Below are 17,385 nucleotides of genomic sequence, written 5' to 3'. Positions count from 1 at the left end.
TCATGTTCATCATCATGAAAATAATGTTATTGAGTTATGAAAAGAGATTATACATTCTGATTAAGCTTACTTTGGCCATGCACTAAATGAAAAATGAAAAAAGAATTTGAGCAAATGAGACAAATGTGATTAGTTAAGATTACCAAAAATAATGTGATTAATCATGATTATTTTAATCATTTGACAGCACAAATGACAATAATGTATTAAACATCTTTAAATATCATAATACAGTAGCATCAAGCCTCAAATATCATGACATTGTATCTTGGTTCCTGCAGCAATTCCCACCTATATTATATTATATTGGTCATAAACTTTATATATAACTAAATATATATTTATATATAAATAAAACTATATATTTCTGCATTACTGGCTGATCCAACTGTCACATTTCTAAAACTCAAGTAAATTGAAGAGTCATAATATAAATAATACTAATATTTTAGCTTGGCCATTCTCCTCATATTAGAGGAACATGTTTATTATAAATATTGCTGTTTTATCAATAGCATTAACATTAAGCTTAATATTGGTCTTTCTTTTAGTCATTTTCAAAAGGATGTTGAAGCATCCATTAAGATATTGCCTCATTTGTTATCTGATGGAGCCAGGAAGGGGTTAATGTGATGTCCTATAGCTCTGCAGTGTCTCTGCTGTATGTGTGGTTGTGTTGAGGTCATTATTGCTCAGAGTAATACCTCTCAGTGACACTAGAGGGCAACTGCCTGTCAATGAGATGACTTCTCTAACATGATGGGTATAAATAATTCAAGGTAAATCTCCAGCAATGCTGCCATTTATTCCCATGGCTTGCCTTTTTTAATATCAGAGGCTGAGCTTACAAAAGCATAAAATAATCACATTTTTTCAAAAGAAAAAAAAAAAAATCCACCCTTGTGAAAGACATGCACTGTACCCATATATGAACCATCTGCGGTTGTAGCACATAAAGATATTATTATTCTAGCCAGTTATAAAATATTAAATACATATACAATACTGTGCAAAAGTCAGAGACCCTTTATTTGATTTTCAGTCAAAACAAACAAAAAAGTAATTCGTTTTTAAAGAAAAGCAGAAAAAAAACAAAAAAAGCAGTGTTTTAAACAGTTTAATATATATATATATTGTTTTCAGGACAGGTTTAGTGGCTTATATGTTACTAATACACCTCCTGATCAGGCTCAGAAGTTGGTTTTGTTTTCTGCTTCTTAAAATCCAAGTCATTACAACTTTAGACTCCATCAGTATTTACTCCACACCTCAAATGTCCAGTTTATATGTAACGGACTGGTAAATTTTTTTAGCTATCTCTCAGGTCTGCCAGGTATGTCATATTTGAAACTATCTTATCTCATCAAAAATATGCATAATGTATACTTAATGGCAGTTTGGACTGGAAATTAAATAAATGAAGTGGCCCAAACTTTTGCACAGTACTGTAAACGTATAAAATGGATCGGGATTAGTGCCTAAATGTGAGTGAGTGAGAGAGAGAGAGAGAGAGAGAGACAGAGAGAGAGAGAGACAGAGACAGAGAGAGAGAGAGAGAGAGAGAGAGAGAGAGACAGACAGAGAGAGAGAGAGAGACAGAGAGAGAGAGAGAGAGAGACAGAGAGAGAGAGAGAGAGAGACAGACAGAGAGAGAGAGACAGACAGAGAGAGAGACAGAGAGAGAGAGAGAGAGAGAGAGAGAGACAGAGAGAGACAGAGAGAGACAGAGAGAGAGAGAGAGAGAGAGAGAGAGAGACAGAGAGAGAGAGAGAGAGAGAGAGAGACAGAGAGAGAGACAGAGAGAGAGAGAGAGACAGAGAGAGAGACAGAGAGAGAGAGAGAGACAGAGAGAGAGACAGAGAGAGAGACAGAGAGAGAGAGAGAGACAGAGAGAGAGACAGAGAGAGAGACAGAGAGAGAGACAGAGAGAGAGACAGAGAGAGAGAGAGAGAGAGAGACAGAGAGAGAGAGAGAGAGGGAGAGAAGCTGAGTCACATTGGATTGTTTTAGGTAAAGATCAAATAACTGATAGTCAGAAGTTAATAAGACCAGCTAAAATATGCATGGGGCACATTGCTGCACAGAGCTGTACAAAAGAGCTTCTGTGGAACAAGAACAAAGGGCGGATGAAGCTGTAGCCATAATTGGATTAGTCGTGTTGTATTTTTTTTCACTCCCCTTACATAGTTTGCTGGCTGTAATGTATCTGGTACTGAATTCATTGGCACTTGTGTCTTGCTGTTGCCTCTCTAAGGACAGCAGACTTTGACAGACTGTCGCAGCGGTATGTTTACAGCTCTGTAAGAGTGCACCGTTGGCCATGGAGGTTGGTTTATTTGTGGCTGGCAACAGTAGTGATTAAAAGGGATTGTCCTAAATTTCTATCAGCGGTTGTAACGTAATTCAAACTGGTTTGATGTGATATCGTACACTGTAGAGAAACTTACCAACTCAGATTTCTCATTTTTATCTCACGATACTGGTAACAGCAGTGGTAAAAGCTAAAATATGGGTAGTGGAAAAGTTCTTTGGGTACAGTTTTGCCCTGCGTACATCTCTCCACATGAATCTATTTAAAAAAATACCTTCTGTGCCAAAATTTTATCTCAAAACTATCGCAAAACAGCATCTCACGCATCCGGACGTGTATTTATAACCATTTCCTGTAATTACTCTGTGTGAGGGAGCTTTTAGAGACATTAAACACTTTGGATGTCTGGTTCCCATCACCACAACTATGAGCAATTCTGAGTAAGTTTCTTTAGAATGAACATCAAACCACTTTGAGTGACCCGTTTACAGCTTAACCATTTATGTAAAAACGTTGAAAAATCAGTAGAATTCCCCTTTGAAGATGTGGCTTCCTGGCTGGCTTGCACACTATAGTTTAATTGTTTACAATCTGCAATACTGACATTACAGAAGGCTACAGTATGCAAATGAGCACTGTAACCAATCACAGAGCCGTTCATTGCGTTCTGTAAACATTCTGGCCAATCCCAGGCATTTTTGATGAGTGTTCTGTGAGTGTTATATATCTTAAATCATTTTTAGTCCGAATATATATTGCTAGGCATATCGCAGCTGCAGTCGCATCAGTACATTTTATCTTTATCTACCTACATTTATAATTTATCTGCATCGTTCAGCACTACTGCCTGGATTGATATTAAAAAAGGTGCCAAAAGTCGGGCGTATGTGTCAGCTAAGTATTATCGATTTGGAAATCTTGAGGTAGGAAAGGTGAATGAATTGTCATAAGACTGCAGGCAGGATAGTGTGAGTTACAGCTGACACAGCATTCTCCCACAATGCAGTGCAGTGAATGACACTGCCGGCTTTAGCAGAAACAAACAAACAAATAAATATGTAAACAGATAGGTAAATAAATAACAGCTACCCTGAGCGGCTGATGTGAAAATGGCTAGCTGGGTGTCTGACCATGCGTGATTTTATATTTGTGACAGAGCCGGCGAGAGCATGTGTGCCCCTGTATGTGCGACCGCAGCCTTTGCAGTGTGACTGTACCACTTGCTCCCTCTTGAATTAGCATCTGACCTTGGCATGAGCGTCATGGGCTGACATTGACTCATTGTTCGGCCCCCGTCTGTTTGCACTGTAAAGCCGTAAACGACGTCGGCCTGCGAGCTGGAGCGTTCTGCTGTTTCCTCTCCTCTCTGGAGCTCAACACTGTGCGAGATTAAAAGATGGAACAGTTGCTGTTTCAGATGGGGATTTAGTAGCACACAGCATTATTTAGCGAGGACGATATCATTTATTCATCGTGTATGTTTTGCTCCTTCTGTGCCTCACACTGCCATCTGCTGTATAGTGTTGTATTAAATCAGAGAGAGGAAGGAGGGAGGGAGGGTTGGAGGGGCTGAAAAAGAATAAGAGAGAATTAAATCAGACTGGGGGGGGGGGGGGGGGGGGGGTGAACAGGCAGAGGGAGGGAATAGGTGGAGATTTATTTTCTGCTGTCTCTCTTACAGATGGTGAGCTGTGTGATATGTGGATAGATGTGAAGTGACGGACCACTCCTTCCTGCTCTAGTACATTGATATGAATGTTTCTGTCAGGTATATATTCATATAATCCATCTAGGTCGGCGGCGCGTGCACTCACATTATGAACCGAATTAGAGGATGAAGCTGTGATGATGATGATGATGATGAAGAGTTGGGTGGTTTGGGATTGGCCCCAGTCGGGGGAGGGAGAGAGTTAGAGGGGACATGAGGCACTCTCTGTCTTGCTGGACATGTGGGGCTAAATTCAAGAGAATACTTTGCAAAGCTGGATTTCTCAGTTAGCCAGATTACTTAAGCCTAGTGTCCAATAAGCCATGAGCTAAGGACATTCTTTGCTTTTGGGTTAAGTTACTGAGAAATCTTCCTTTGTGAACCACAACCCCACCCCCCACCACCACAGGCACACACGAGTTTATTAACTAGCAAAGTCAGTGATCCCACAGGTGACCCCTGTGGCACTCCATAGAGGGAAATCTATATGCAAGATAAACAGTCATTGTGTTAATTGTAGTAAAAGTGTCTCTCTCTTTCTCTCTCTCCCTTTCCTCCTTGTTTACTGCCACATATTCGGTGTGGTCCTTAAAAAATCCTACTCCCTGTCAAAATGAAATATCTTACATTTCTTGGCAGGGCTTTTTAATTAATTGTCCTCCGGAATAATGTGAACAAATTGGTGGTAACAAAAGACGAGAATGAGACGAAGACACAAGGAGAGCGCTCCGCTGCATAATAAATGAAGTTGTCGGAGCAGTGCCGCATTGATCGTGGCTGCGATGCGTTTGTATGCTAGTTAGCGCAGCAGCAGGGCTGGAGCACTGGGACTACAGAAGAGGCTTCCAGTCCTAAACCCTGAACATAACCAAAGGCTCCTATACAAATACTGAGACAGGAACTCAATAGCACTGCACCACATTTTATTGACACTGGCACATTTTATGACTGTGTGAAGGAGAGGAGAGGAAGTAAAGGATAAAGATGTTTTTACCATTATAGGAAGGAGATAAGACACCAGGCATTTTTCACATACTGTACAGTACTTGTATGTGTTTGTGTTCATAAGGTGGGGGTGGGGGGGGGGGGGGGGGGGGGGTTGAGTAACACTCTGAGGCAACGCATTTCATTTGGTTTCCTTTGAGACTTCCCTCAAGCTTTAAATGGCTCAGGCCAAATCTTTGGCAGGAGAGTCCACAGATATGCTTCAAACATATTCGCTCAAGGAACAAACATGACCACAGGAATGCATGAGCAGATACTTGATCTGCTGGAGACCTTGTAGTACTCCGCAGTGAATTTGGAAGAAAAGCGTAGAGCCTCCAGACCAGACAATACCTCAGTTACAGTCTTGACCACCAACATGCCTTTTGAACAACCTGTTCAAATTGAGAAGTGTTAGGGCAGCACAGTATATCATTTGTTAGTTATTGCAAAATAGGCAAATTAGCTGGTTTCTGCTGTGACCATCCTGATGAATGTTCCAGATGAGTGTTTCTGTGGGTATTTTGATGAATCAAAGTGTGCATATAATCCAACAATCTTAAATTACTTTGGTCACAATAATTCAGGAAAGCCTTTAAGCATGTCACATTACTGATTCACTAACATGGTTTAATATGTTGCAAGGTTTGTTGCACAATATGTAGCAATTAGGGCCGTCCTGAACAGCATTTTACAGGCTTCGAATACTCTGTGGTGTTGCCAAACTGGTTCTCCAGTACTAATTCTCAGCACTGCCCTTAAAACGATAATATTTATGTTCATTTTCACACATTTTACACATTTATAATATCCCTCTTCTGCAGCAGACGTCCCAAAGATGCCAAAAGGTACACGTGCTGTAATGTTATGCCAGGTAAGGAGACATAGGAGTGGATTTCTGATTATTCAGATAGCAGAGATGATGCAGATGTAAGCTCAAGATGTAAATCTGACATGTTTTGATGGTCAGTTTAGCTGGTTTAGTGAACGATTAGCCATGTTTACGTTCCATTGCTGACTTGGGTCAGGTTTAGGGTTAGGTGGTCTAAGTTGGGTTTCGTCACAAGTGAAATAATTTCAGTCGATGAGCACAAATCTCATTGATGGAGTAGTGGGCTATTTCCGTGTTTTATATTACAGTCATACGATTTAAAGCCTTTCATATCGTATAGAAGTCAATGAAACTAATTAACTGTCTGTTTATCTGCATTTCTTGGCTCCTCAGGGCTAAATGAGTGACTGTGGATGCCTCAGCATCTTCGTTCAATGTCATTTAACTGTTAAAAACTGTAGCCAAACAAATAAATGTGTATTTGGCTATTTCTTTGTTTAAACATTTAATATCTTTCACTGTTTTTTCTTGCTTGTCTTTTAAAGAGAAAGGGGGACTTCTAGGGGGGCAATGTGTTCAGCCATTTACTAACCTTACCTGGGTGCCATGTGAATTTTTGTGCCTAATATTAAGTTAAGTGATACTTTTTTAATCCCACAAACGGGGAAATTCCACCTCTGCATTTAACCCATCCATGAAGTGAAACACCACATACACACACACTAGGGGGCAGTGAGCACACTTGCCCGGAGCGGTGGGCAGCCCTATGCACGGCGCCCGGGGAGCAGTTGGGGGTTAGGTGTCTTGCTCAAGGACACCTCAGTCATGGACTGTCGGCTCTGGGGATCGAACCGGTGACCTTCCGGCTACAGGGCCCTAACCGCCAACCCAAATATCCCTCCATCTTTAAGTAATTGCCATTTTCTTCTGGCTTTGTGATCAAACACTGTGTGGTAAACAGAGATAAATATGGCTATTAAACCTGTTGTGGGCTAAATGACTAAGAGGATTTGAGCACTGAATAACGAAACGAATTCCATACTTCTGTATTCTGAATGTTCGAGCCAGCCCTAGTAGCAGTATAGTCATTATTGAGTCCATGTCATGCAACCCAGCAACCAAAAGCGACGTTAATGGTCCAAATGCGAATATTTGAATAATAAAATCATTTTTTAGATATTCCAAAGTTACACTGCATCACAGGAAGTCATCGCATTGAAAAGTGAGCGAGCACCAGTTCACTAACTCTTATGGATATGCAGAGTAAGTTAGAACGCTCATCCTTTAATACAAACTAATGGAGCCAACTAACTTCCCGAAGTGACAGCTTCAAACTGCACAAAGCGAATGCCGCAGGCCCATAATTGAGTTACACTAATCAGCCCCTTGACATCTGTCACATAGTTACATGCCACTTTATGGACGTGTGGAATGACAGGAAGGTGAGGAAGAAGCAAGAGGTGGAGGTTGAGTTTCTGGGAGCATCTGGGCCAATCCTTTCTCAGCGCAGTTACTCCGTCCTTTGTTCTCACTGCAGTTCAACTGACACACTTCTGCAGAGGAGGGGGGCTAGTTGACGGGGGGGGGGGGGGCTCAGGCCAGCTGTTATGTCAGTTTTGAGGTAAGTCAATAAAGTGATGGTTGGTGGTACACAACAATGACAGTTGTGGACTTTGGCTGCTGCATGCCAGTGTTGGGCAGCCAGTAATCTGTTTATGTGTGAGTAATGGAGGCCCAATAGCAGTTTCCCGCCCTGCAGCGCAGCGGCCCAAAAATCTGCAGCCTCGGCCTGCCCAATGCCTGTCATATGCCTGTACAGCCTGCACAGTGGGGAAGCTGAGTGGAGTGCTAATGCAAGAGAGAGAAACAGGAATAACATATTCTCACTGTGTCTCTCTCTCTCTCTCTCTCTCTCTCTGTATGCTGCCTGCCCTTCTTTTGCTGTAATTTCACAGTAGGATTTGAGACAGTGAATAAAGGAGGCAGATGTTTTTTGAGCCTGTGATGCTATGCTGTGTTGGCTGTTTCCTTTCCATCACGTCTTACTTAAAGGCACACTCCAGCATTTTTCTATCACACAACAGACTTATAATAGGAGTCACACAACCAGCAAGAATTTATCCAGTCTTCCATTTACCCCAGATTCCCAAATTTTGCTTCTTAATTTAAAACTGTAGAAGATGTGAGGCTAATATTGCTAACAAGCACCCAATAAGCACTTGAATAGCCCAAATCGTTTTGGTAAAAATGCATCACCAGAACTTCTCTCATCCTGCTTGAACCATATCCAGGCTTTCATTAAACTCGGCAGACTTGTCACTGTGGTTTAGAGCACGGTATGCAGCACTCAGAGCACTTAATGTGGACTGTAAACATTAACAGTCACTTTAGACAACAGGGCCTGTATTCTCAAACCTCCTCAGAAGAAGGTGTGCTGTTCTAGAATCAGTATTTGTCATAAATACAGAAGATTCTGATCCAAGATCAGTCCGGATTTGTGAATGCCGGTGTTATCTGAAATAGTTGCAGGTAGCAGTGAAGTTTAATTGCTCGTTTTTATAGTTCACAGTAAGCCATGCCAAACTTTAATAAGTGCAGTTTGAGTGAGTTGAGAAGTTTCATGATGTACTTCTAAAAAACAATTTGGGCTATTTGCATGACTGTTGAGTGCTAATGTTTGTCAGCTACTTTAGCCTTTAGACTCCTGTCATGACTTGGCTGATGGGCTACACCCAGGGTAAGTGGACCACTGTACATTAGACTTTTCACCAAACTATTCCTATAAGCATTTATTTATATTAGCTCTGAAGCCATTTAAATGTAAAATTATACATATATAATGGCCAGTAAATGCCATTTATTCAGGTTTGTGTGTTTGTAAAACAGAGCGCTGCTTTTTTGTGCTTTTCTAAGTACAGGTGTACGTGTGGTAACTGCATAAATTAGGTTGAAAATAGCTTGAATACTCCATTTAAATCTAATCTGCCACTCTTTGTAATACACATGCACGAAACTCTTTATAAGCAGTGTCCTCATACCAAGTAAAGACAAAACAAGAGTGGGGAATAAGTGCTAATGTACTCCAGCAATCATGGGTAAGGCATTACTCACAAGGCTGGAATTCGAATTATGGTGTGACTTGTAGCATGAGAGAGGACGGGGTGAGGGGAAAAAAGAAAAAGGACGAACTGTTGGAGTGCATTAATCTTGGGGACAAAGACAAACTGATATTTGAGTATGAAACAGTCCAGTTCCACTCGATTGTCCCCATTACCTCAGCAGAGGGCTCCGTGGGACCTGTATCTGATGCCTGCAGTTGTGGCAAAGGCTTGCGCAAAACAAAACAGCCTCGCCTGTTGCCAAGGTGACTGGAAAAAAGCTCCTACATAAATGTTTATTCTTATAAAAAAGGGTTTAATTTCAGGTGCTGTTTTTTTTTCTCGCCACCCCCTGCTGCTCACTGAGCAATTATACAAAGAGAACAATGGGGGTGCAACTGGAATATAAAAAGCAGAGATTTGACCTTTTCTGATTAGTGTGTGTTAAAACTTTGTTTTCCTCTCCCTGAACAGCTATTCTTTTATGTTCACGGCTTCTCAAAATATATTAGGAGATAGAGTGTGGCAGTGTGGCTGTACCCTTGGGCTTAAGCTAACCTTGACTGTGATTTAATCTAAAACGGACGCGGAATGAGGCTTCTGGTCACCTTCTCGGTCCTAAGTGTTTTCTTGTTTTTGGAGTCAGGAGGCACTCCTGTTTCTGGCCAGGGCACCGTCACGTGTTTGATGCTTGTTGCTGTCATTTTTAAACATGTGAAATTCTGAAGAAGGAAAACAAAAGTCTCTACCGAAAAGCTCTGCCTTGTGCCTCGAAGAAAATTCCGGAAATGTGATCCAGCAGCTCTCTTGGCCTTCTGTTTGGAATATAACATTCCGCTTGGCATCTAAAGCTTTTAATACATTTGAGATGCTGTCAGACCCTGGAGCATGCACACTCTAACTATGTGTATGAGTGTGCACTAACATTACTTGGAAATGTTATTTAAAGAATTGGTGTGTCGGGAATTTTCTCACCTGGCAATCAGCTGCTACTGAGTCTCACCTAGTTTTAGAAGCAGGCCTTCATAGCTTACATTGCTGGTGTATTTTTTTAAACACACACTGGAATAAAGACTAAAATAATGAGCAGAGAATCTAGAAAGCTAAGTTCATCATATCGAGTTGTGGTTGTGGTTAATGGGTGCCAACTTTAACACCATCTAAAAGATATGCATGAGTGATATCAAGCCCTGAAAATCAAGGGGGAAAAGTATGATCCAGCAGTAGCAAGTTATTTCAGACAAGGCCTGTGCCCACCCGAGTTGATGTCCACATTTTTAGAAGAAGCTCATCATTACTATATTTTGGTTAGCGGTGATGGCTTATTTGCCACTCTCGTGTGGCGGTATGGGGCCTATAGGGCTTGGAGTGTGTGTCAGGAGCCTGTAGAGTGAGTGGGTGTGTTGTTGCAATCACTGTCACTGCCTGCTGGACTGTAAGTGGCTTTCTCTGCTCTCTCTGCAGCTCCTAACCTGAAGGGCCGGCCCCGCAAGAAGAAGCTTTCTTTCTCCCAGCGCAGAGACTCTCAAGGCCAGAGTGGAAACAGCAAAGACCCTGGCAGTACGGAGGGCAAGTCCAAGGTACCGCTATCATTAGGAGTGTAATATACAATACGGCACACAACACAAGAGACCCCCTCTGTTTGTTTAATATAGGTTGAAAGTTAGAATTCATCATTTTGGCAGAAATTCTTTGTGTCAGTGAGCTACGCGTGAGATATACGTAATATGCGACTACAGCGTACTTATGTTATGGGAGTTAAGAAATATGCATTAAATTCAGTAGACAATATACAATATGCTCCCTCCTTCACTTCCTCAGTCAACTCACATGCAACCCCGAGTAGTCGTTTCCTCAGATTTCCATATTTAATTAAACGGCCACTGTCAAGCCTTCAGAAATGTCTACGACTGTTTTTCCACTCGTTATTTCATCGACCTTTGTTCATACATGCCATTTCCTGCACTCAGCTGCCAGCACTGTTTCATGCTCCTTATTTTAGCCGCTGTATACGTACTGCACTTCTAAATCGTGGCTAAGCCGCTCCACACAATTTATCAGCTCAAATGTGGGTTCTTCTTTTTTGAGTTGTGATTTAAATAGGAACAGGAGAACCTCGTATCCAGTCAGCTGTAATATTCCACACTGTTTGTGGCACAACGCAGAATGGAGATATTTTAGTCTTACTAATAAACAATCTTAACGAGCAACAAAAAGCCTGCATTGTTTGCTGTGAAATCATTCTCATATGCTAGCAAGCGAGCACGCATCCTTGTTCCGTGGCTGAACGAGGCACCAGTTACAGGTTGTGTTTACTTAGTTGCAACATGAACTAGCGTTTCCACCGTTTCCTTTTTGTTGTTGTTGTTCATTCATATATCCTGCTAGCCTTGATAGCTCCTTTTGGAAAACAAATGCGCTTGATTGTCGTGAGCAGATGGCTAAGCAGACGTGTGTGGGCCAGCGCCGACTGCCGAGTGCGACAGCATGACTGAAGCCGGCACTCGGGATCTGACTCTAGATCAGGCTCCATACACTCACCCGCCGGGTCAAACGCCCACCTTCGGCGCTCCAGTGCTTAGAAACCGAGGAACTGGAGCTCGAGAATTTTCAGCCCATCTATTTTTCATAGCACATTAGAACTCCAAATACTCAAGCTGTTTCATATGTTTCATTTGTAGGCTAGAGTGTGGCCTGTACCTCTGAAATTGCCTACACACAGCAGCAGGCCTTTGGCTGCAGCATAAAGCTCGAAAAAGTCATGCACAGTATAGGTAGAGGCAGCTGAATTTTACAAGGCCAATCAAAAGCCATGGAGTGTACCAGCAGTTAGTGATCCTATTCAGTAAACCTACATCAGGTGCAGCACCAGGCAAAAGCTTCAATACAGCTGATGGAATCTTTTTCATAGTCTTACTGGGGAATTCCACCGGCATAATTAAATCATAAAGGCGTAAATAAAGTCAGAGTGGCTTGATACAAAACATGCTGTTCTAGAGAATCTTACAGAGTCAGGATTGTTCAGAGTATTAGTGTTAGGACCTAGATGTCCAAAGCGTTTAATACCTCTAAAGCCCACCTCTTAAGAAGGTTTTACATGATATGGTTATAATACACAGCCTGATGCCGGAGGCTGTTTCACAATAGATTTGAGGAAGGGTTTTGGCCTAAAACAAAGCAAATATAACGGCTGTGTTTGCAATGTAGATATTGTGACCTCTGGTTTCTGTTAGCACCATTGTACTGAGGACCTGTGTTGGTAGGTTTCTCCACAATGCACATCTCAGTTGAACTATTTCCAACCAATTAATTCATTTCCAAAGCCAAAGCAAAGTCTTATTTATGTTTAAACACCCCTAAAAGTACCGGTTTCAGTAGCTAAAAGGTGCTCTGCTTATGTATAGACTCTTATGCTGCTTGAGAGAATACCAGGAATGCACAAAGCAGTGTTAACACAAAGCCTGAAGTTTAGCTAGGAAACATCTCGTGGACGTGGCTTGTAACTAAGTTATTCACGTATAGCAAGCTGAGGTTTCTCCACAAGGGGGAGGCGTTAGCACTCAGTGCTTCATAAGGGTAATGCTACACACCAGTGACACTGTATTCTTGTTTGGTCATTGTGTAATTCCATGTCTGTTATTTCATGGTCTTGTTGTCTTCGCTATTATTCTAAAACAGTATAAATGTAAAGAAAAATACTTCTTAAGTTGATGGACTGGTGCTGGCACTCTGACACTCTTGAACTCACCAGTACTGTAGATCATGCGCGAAATTCATGGAAATAGGCCGCGGGACCGTCTCGAGACTAACAGATTTTACTAAGGCCTGGAAATTGATTCTTTTTCTGGGCCAGCCTCTCAGTTAACTCTCTTCTCTTACAATCTCTCCTCTGCTGCTTGCTGACATCCAGGTGAAAGGAGACATAAAGGCCGTGGTGTCCAAGCCCAAAAGCAGCAGCAGCGCTGGCTGCAAACGACAAGCCCAAGGCGAGGATAAGCCAAAAGAAGAAGGTGGTGAAGAGTGCCGGGCAGAGGAACAAGCCTTCTTAGTGGCTCTCTACAAGTACATGAAAGAGAGGAAAACCCCCATCGAGCGGATTCCCTACCTAGGCTTCAAGCAGAGTAAGTTCACTGTGCTCTCACTCATCTCAGCACAACTCAGAAACCTTTATTGGCATGTCTGTATTAGGTTACACTGCTGCCGGAGCATTTAAACCTGTTTGAGTTCTCCAGTCGAGCGGATAACCTGTCTAGACCAGAAAGCCCAGAAAGGTCACTATGCTGTCTCTCGACTCAGCTCAAATATGTTTAATTACTAAAAATGAAATAAAACTATTATGGTCCTACAGCAGGGTTAATTTCTTCTTTACATGCTACGAGTACACACTGTGAACGCTTAAAGAGAACTCTCTTTTATTGTAGTTATTCATACTTGTCATGCTCAACTCAAAAAATTTGAATCCATTAAGATGAAAGTGCATCTTAACCAATTCCAGAGGGATGCCAAGTAACAGTGTATGGAAAAAGTTGGCCAGATTGACCATGTGGGTCCATACAAACTCTAAAGGTCTGGAGCAAAGGTCTGGATATTGCTGCCTTCTCTTTACCAGACTTTTTCCTAACCATTGTGTTGCTCAAGTGCCTGTTATTTTGAGTAATTTAGAATTTCCAAGTCACTCAAAGCCCATGTACAGTTTATAAATGGATAGACTGCTGATTGGCAGATTTGACTCAGTAACTGGCATGTTCCACTCAAATATTCCATCAGCATATTTAACTAATTTAATGCTGTGTTTCAGCTCAGCCGCTGGCATATTTTGCTCAGTTATTGGCATATTTCAAACAGTCACTTGCATATTCCACTTCAGGAATCCATTTTTATTAAAACATGGCTAGACTGATTAGTAAGCAAACTAAAGACACTATTACTGTAGCCGCAGAAATCCTTAATAACCACATACTTGCGCTGAAAGGTAGTTAGCAGTTCTTTAAGACAATACAGGTGCTAATTGTGTTGTGCATTCCTAGCTTAATCACATCATAACTTACTTCACTTTGTACTTCATGGCTGGAAAACATCTGTGAAGAGTTCGTTAGCTGACACCAAATGTGATAAATTCAGTACATAGTGTTCAAAGTTTTCTTCCAGTCAGTCTAAATGAGTTTGATGTGTATCGACACTCTCACTGAGATGCTTCTTACATGCTATTTGACTAGGGCTGTGTCTGCATGGTTAAATGAAGCTTCCTTTCCTTATCCTTTCCTTGATTTTGCTCTGACCCTTGAGTGACTCCATGGATTACAGATCAGGTAAAATCTAGGAAAGCAGGTAAGAAAGGAAGATTCTTTTAATTACTCTAACCCTACATAGACTAACTCGTGTCCTCAAGTCTTTTAATCGTTTTTATTTCCGCTTTTAGAGTTACTTAACTCTTCTTATCCCTCTCTCTCTCTCTCCCACTCCCTCTCACCCTTGTAACTTGATTGCAAAAGGACATACTAGCTGCCCCACCTGGCTGGCAGTTGACATTACAGATGTACTGATGGCTCAGTTGAAAAAGCCAAGCAGTCTGGGAGTATCAACTTCTCCTGATAAGCCATGGCTTCAGATGTTTGTCCTCCAAATGCTGAAAAGGGACTTTATTTGTCAGGCCAGTGTGTGCCAAACACCACGCATCGTTCCCGGAAACTTCCTTTCCTTCGCTTAGGAGCTAATTGGTATTCTCTTAGAAACAAAAAAGGAAGTCGCAATCAACTCAGCTGGGTTGAAAAGTGGGTCGATGTAACTTAAGCAAGTGTGGAGACCATTATTGCTAGTCAGCTCTAGCCATTCTGATTCGATGTCTTCAGCTGTTTTCTACAAAACATGACATGAATAGGCAAATAGTTCAGAGTCGCACTCTCAACTGTGCGTGAAGATGCCCTTCACTATCTAAATGCTGAAAGCAAAAATGCTAATATTCATCTTCATTTTCCCCCTTGATTTTTGCCGCAGTCATCAATGAAAACATCCTCCAGTTCATGAATATGGATACGCATACACCATATCTGACCTGAATTGACAAGTAGTTTGTGCCAAACCTAATTACCCCCAATTCACGGCATTCTGCATGATAGAAAGGGCTTCAAGCAAAAACATTTTATTTCTCTCTCATCTATTTTTATTCATACTTACACATACATACACAAACTCATTCTCCTCCTGTTGGTTTGAACAGCAACATTTGTGTGCTGCAAATAGGCATCAATACCTCATTGATAGTCTGCCAGGCTACAACATATTATTTCAAATGCACGCCGAGGCACCTTTCATCATTGCTGTTGCTGGATCTGAGTCCATTGACACAAATTCCTTTCTTTGCCCCCTCCTCCCCTTCCGCAAATACACGCACAAACCGCAGCCATAGAGGTGCCTCTGGGGGCTTGGAGAACAGATAAACAGCTGAATGGATGTACACAGTCATCAAAAAAGTCCTAGTTTGCTTTCTTCTACTCAAGTCACTTTGGTCTGCCACTAGTTCCTAGCTGATTACACCGAAAACAGCTGAGGAACAATATGCTCTTTTTATTATCTGATGCAGTACAAGTAAAAAACACTGGTTGTATGGAGGATGAATCACGTCCCGGATGGGGACAGGGTCAATTACACAGGGGAGAGAACATGCGGTATTTGAAGATGTTTTAGTAAGCTCTAGATTAGAACAAGTACTTGTTCATTTCACTTCTGGGCCCAAATTAGCATCATGATTGATGCACCTCTTTGGAATAAAAAACTGAAGAGAGAGAAACTAACCACAGATAAATTAGATCTGCAGGAAAGGGACAGTTGTAATTATATACTATGTTATAAACCTCAGAGCACAATTTTTTTTATACAGCATTTCATCTACTGCACTGCACAATCAGACTAATCATGCTCTCTTTTTAATAAAACATGCAGTTGGTCGTTGTTCTTGAAGTGCTGACAGCATCCGCTGTTTGCTCAGAAAAGCATAATGACATTTATCACGATCATCATACATAGTTATATAGCCCAGCTGTACTTAGACATTGAGATATCATGAAAATGTCTTGAAGTATCATAATATTGCATTTTGACCACATCACCCACCACTACAATAGGACTATGTATGGTTACCATCTTTTGAGAAAGTCAAGCTACAGCATCAGTGCAGAATATACACAAGGAAAATGCATGTTTACATAGTTATAAATAGTAAAAAGCAGGAGTACTGTTGATAATTTATAAGCAATTAAAAATGTTTTTGACTGTTTATGTTATAAAGAAGCACATAAGGTTAAACCAGAAAAAGTTAATCAGAGTAATACCCGTGTTAAAATGATTTAAATGTGTATTATCTTCTCAATACTGCGTCAGTACTGAAAACTAATTGAATTATTTGACCCTTCGCACCATTTGTAGTTCCAGTCTGAAACCCAGTTGCTCGTGCACTGTCACTATGACTTTGCAGCTGTTGTCCTGTAGACTGTAGTTCCAACACAGCTTTTAAATGACAAGCTACTGCAGTGAGTTGAATTAGTTTCCTCACTAAAGTACGCCAAGTCAGAATTATCATATGAGTAATATGAGTAACGGAGGACGCCTTCACAGACTACACTGAACAGTGCTCATAGGAGACCTGTGGATAAATACGAAGCAGCAAACTAAGAAAGGAAACAGCAGAATGGAAATCTCCTTTTGACCATTAAACAAGGCTGTGGAGGAGCCACATGCTGCCACTCTTGCTCCCAATGGATATTGGTGATTAAAAAAAGTGGCGACTGCGTTTAGCTTATTTTCATGTTTACCCCGAGTATCAACCCTCAGAAATGGTGAGATATTTACAGCAAATTTGGATAATATTCGTAAGCAAGCCCTTGTAACATTTTGTACACTCTTTAATTGATTGGGGTCACTGTCTTAAACCACCTCATAAATACGTTCAGTACATACAGTAGCATACACACAGGCTTTACCTGGAGTGTTCACATCAAATATTTGACCAGCGTATGTGTGTGTGATTATAAAAAGCTCTGTGGCTGTAGAGAGCAGAGCTCTAAGCTGCAGACCTAATGTCATTCACAGGGCTAAAAAAGAACTGGCAGCGTAATCCTGCAGTCCATCTGAAATAGCTGCTAGGGAGGAGGTAAAAATCAATATTGCCAGATATGGGGATAGGAGAACGCCACTCTGACAAATGCAGCGGGCTTTGTGTGTGTGTGTGTGTGTGTGGTGATTGAATCTTGATTGATTAGTCTCCCCAGCAGCAAAAGTCTCTCATTAATTTCAGCTCGGCCTTCTTCTTACACGTGCGATGGTTCTGCATCATTAAATTACTAATTTATTTAGTCTCATGTTGTTTTCTTCCCTGAAAGCCCTCCGTTTAGCATTCACAAGGCAAAGAAAACATAGGCAATGTATTGTTGACAAGTGCTTTGAGTCATGTTTCAGT

The 17,385-nt window shown here is 41.4% G+C and overlaps 1 protein-coding gene across 3 annotated transcripts in view; it reads left to right on the top strand.

Moving 5' to 3' along the window:
• The window catches only part of arid5b (AT-rich interaction domain 5B), a 104,047-nt gene that overhangs the window by 60,257 nt on the left and 26,405 nt on the right, over positions 1-17,385 (top strand). For all 3 annotated transcript variants that reach the window (XM_037544221.1, XM_017714511.2, XM_017714513.2), the window contains exons 5-6: positions 10,398-10,513; positions 12,844-13,054. In XM_037544221.1, coding sequence (XP_037400118.1) covers positions 10,398-10,513; positions 12,844-13,054 — 327 coding nt within the window. The remainder of the gene's footprint in view (positions 1-10,397; positions 10,514-12,843; positions 13,055-17,385) is intronic.

This window comes from Pygocentrus nattereri, chromosome 13, assembly GCF_015220715.1.
Source record: "Pygocentrus nattereri isolate fPygNat1 chromosome 13, fPygNat1.pri, whole genome shotgun sequence".
NCBI classification, from domain to species: Eukaryota; Metazoa; Chordata; class Actinopteri; order Characiformes; family Serrasalmidae; genus Pygocentrus; species Pygocentrus nattereri.
The sequence above is the reverse complement of the archived record's forward strand: the minus strand, read 5'-3'. Positions and strand labels throughout refer to the sequence as shown.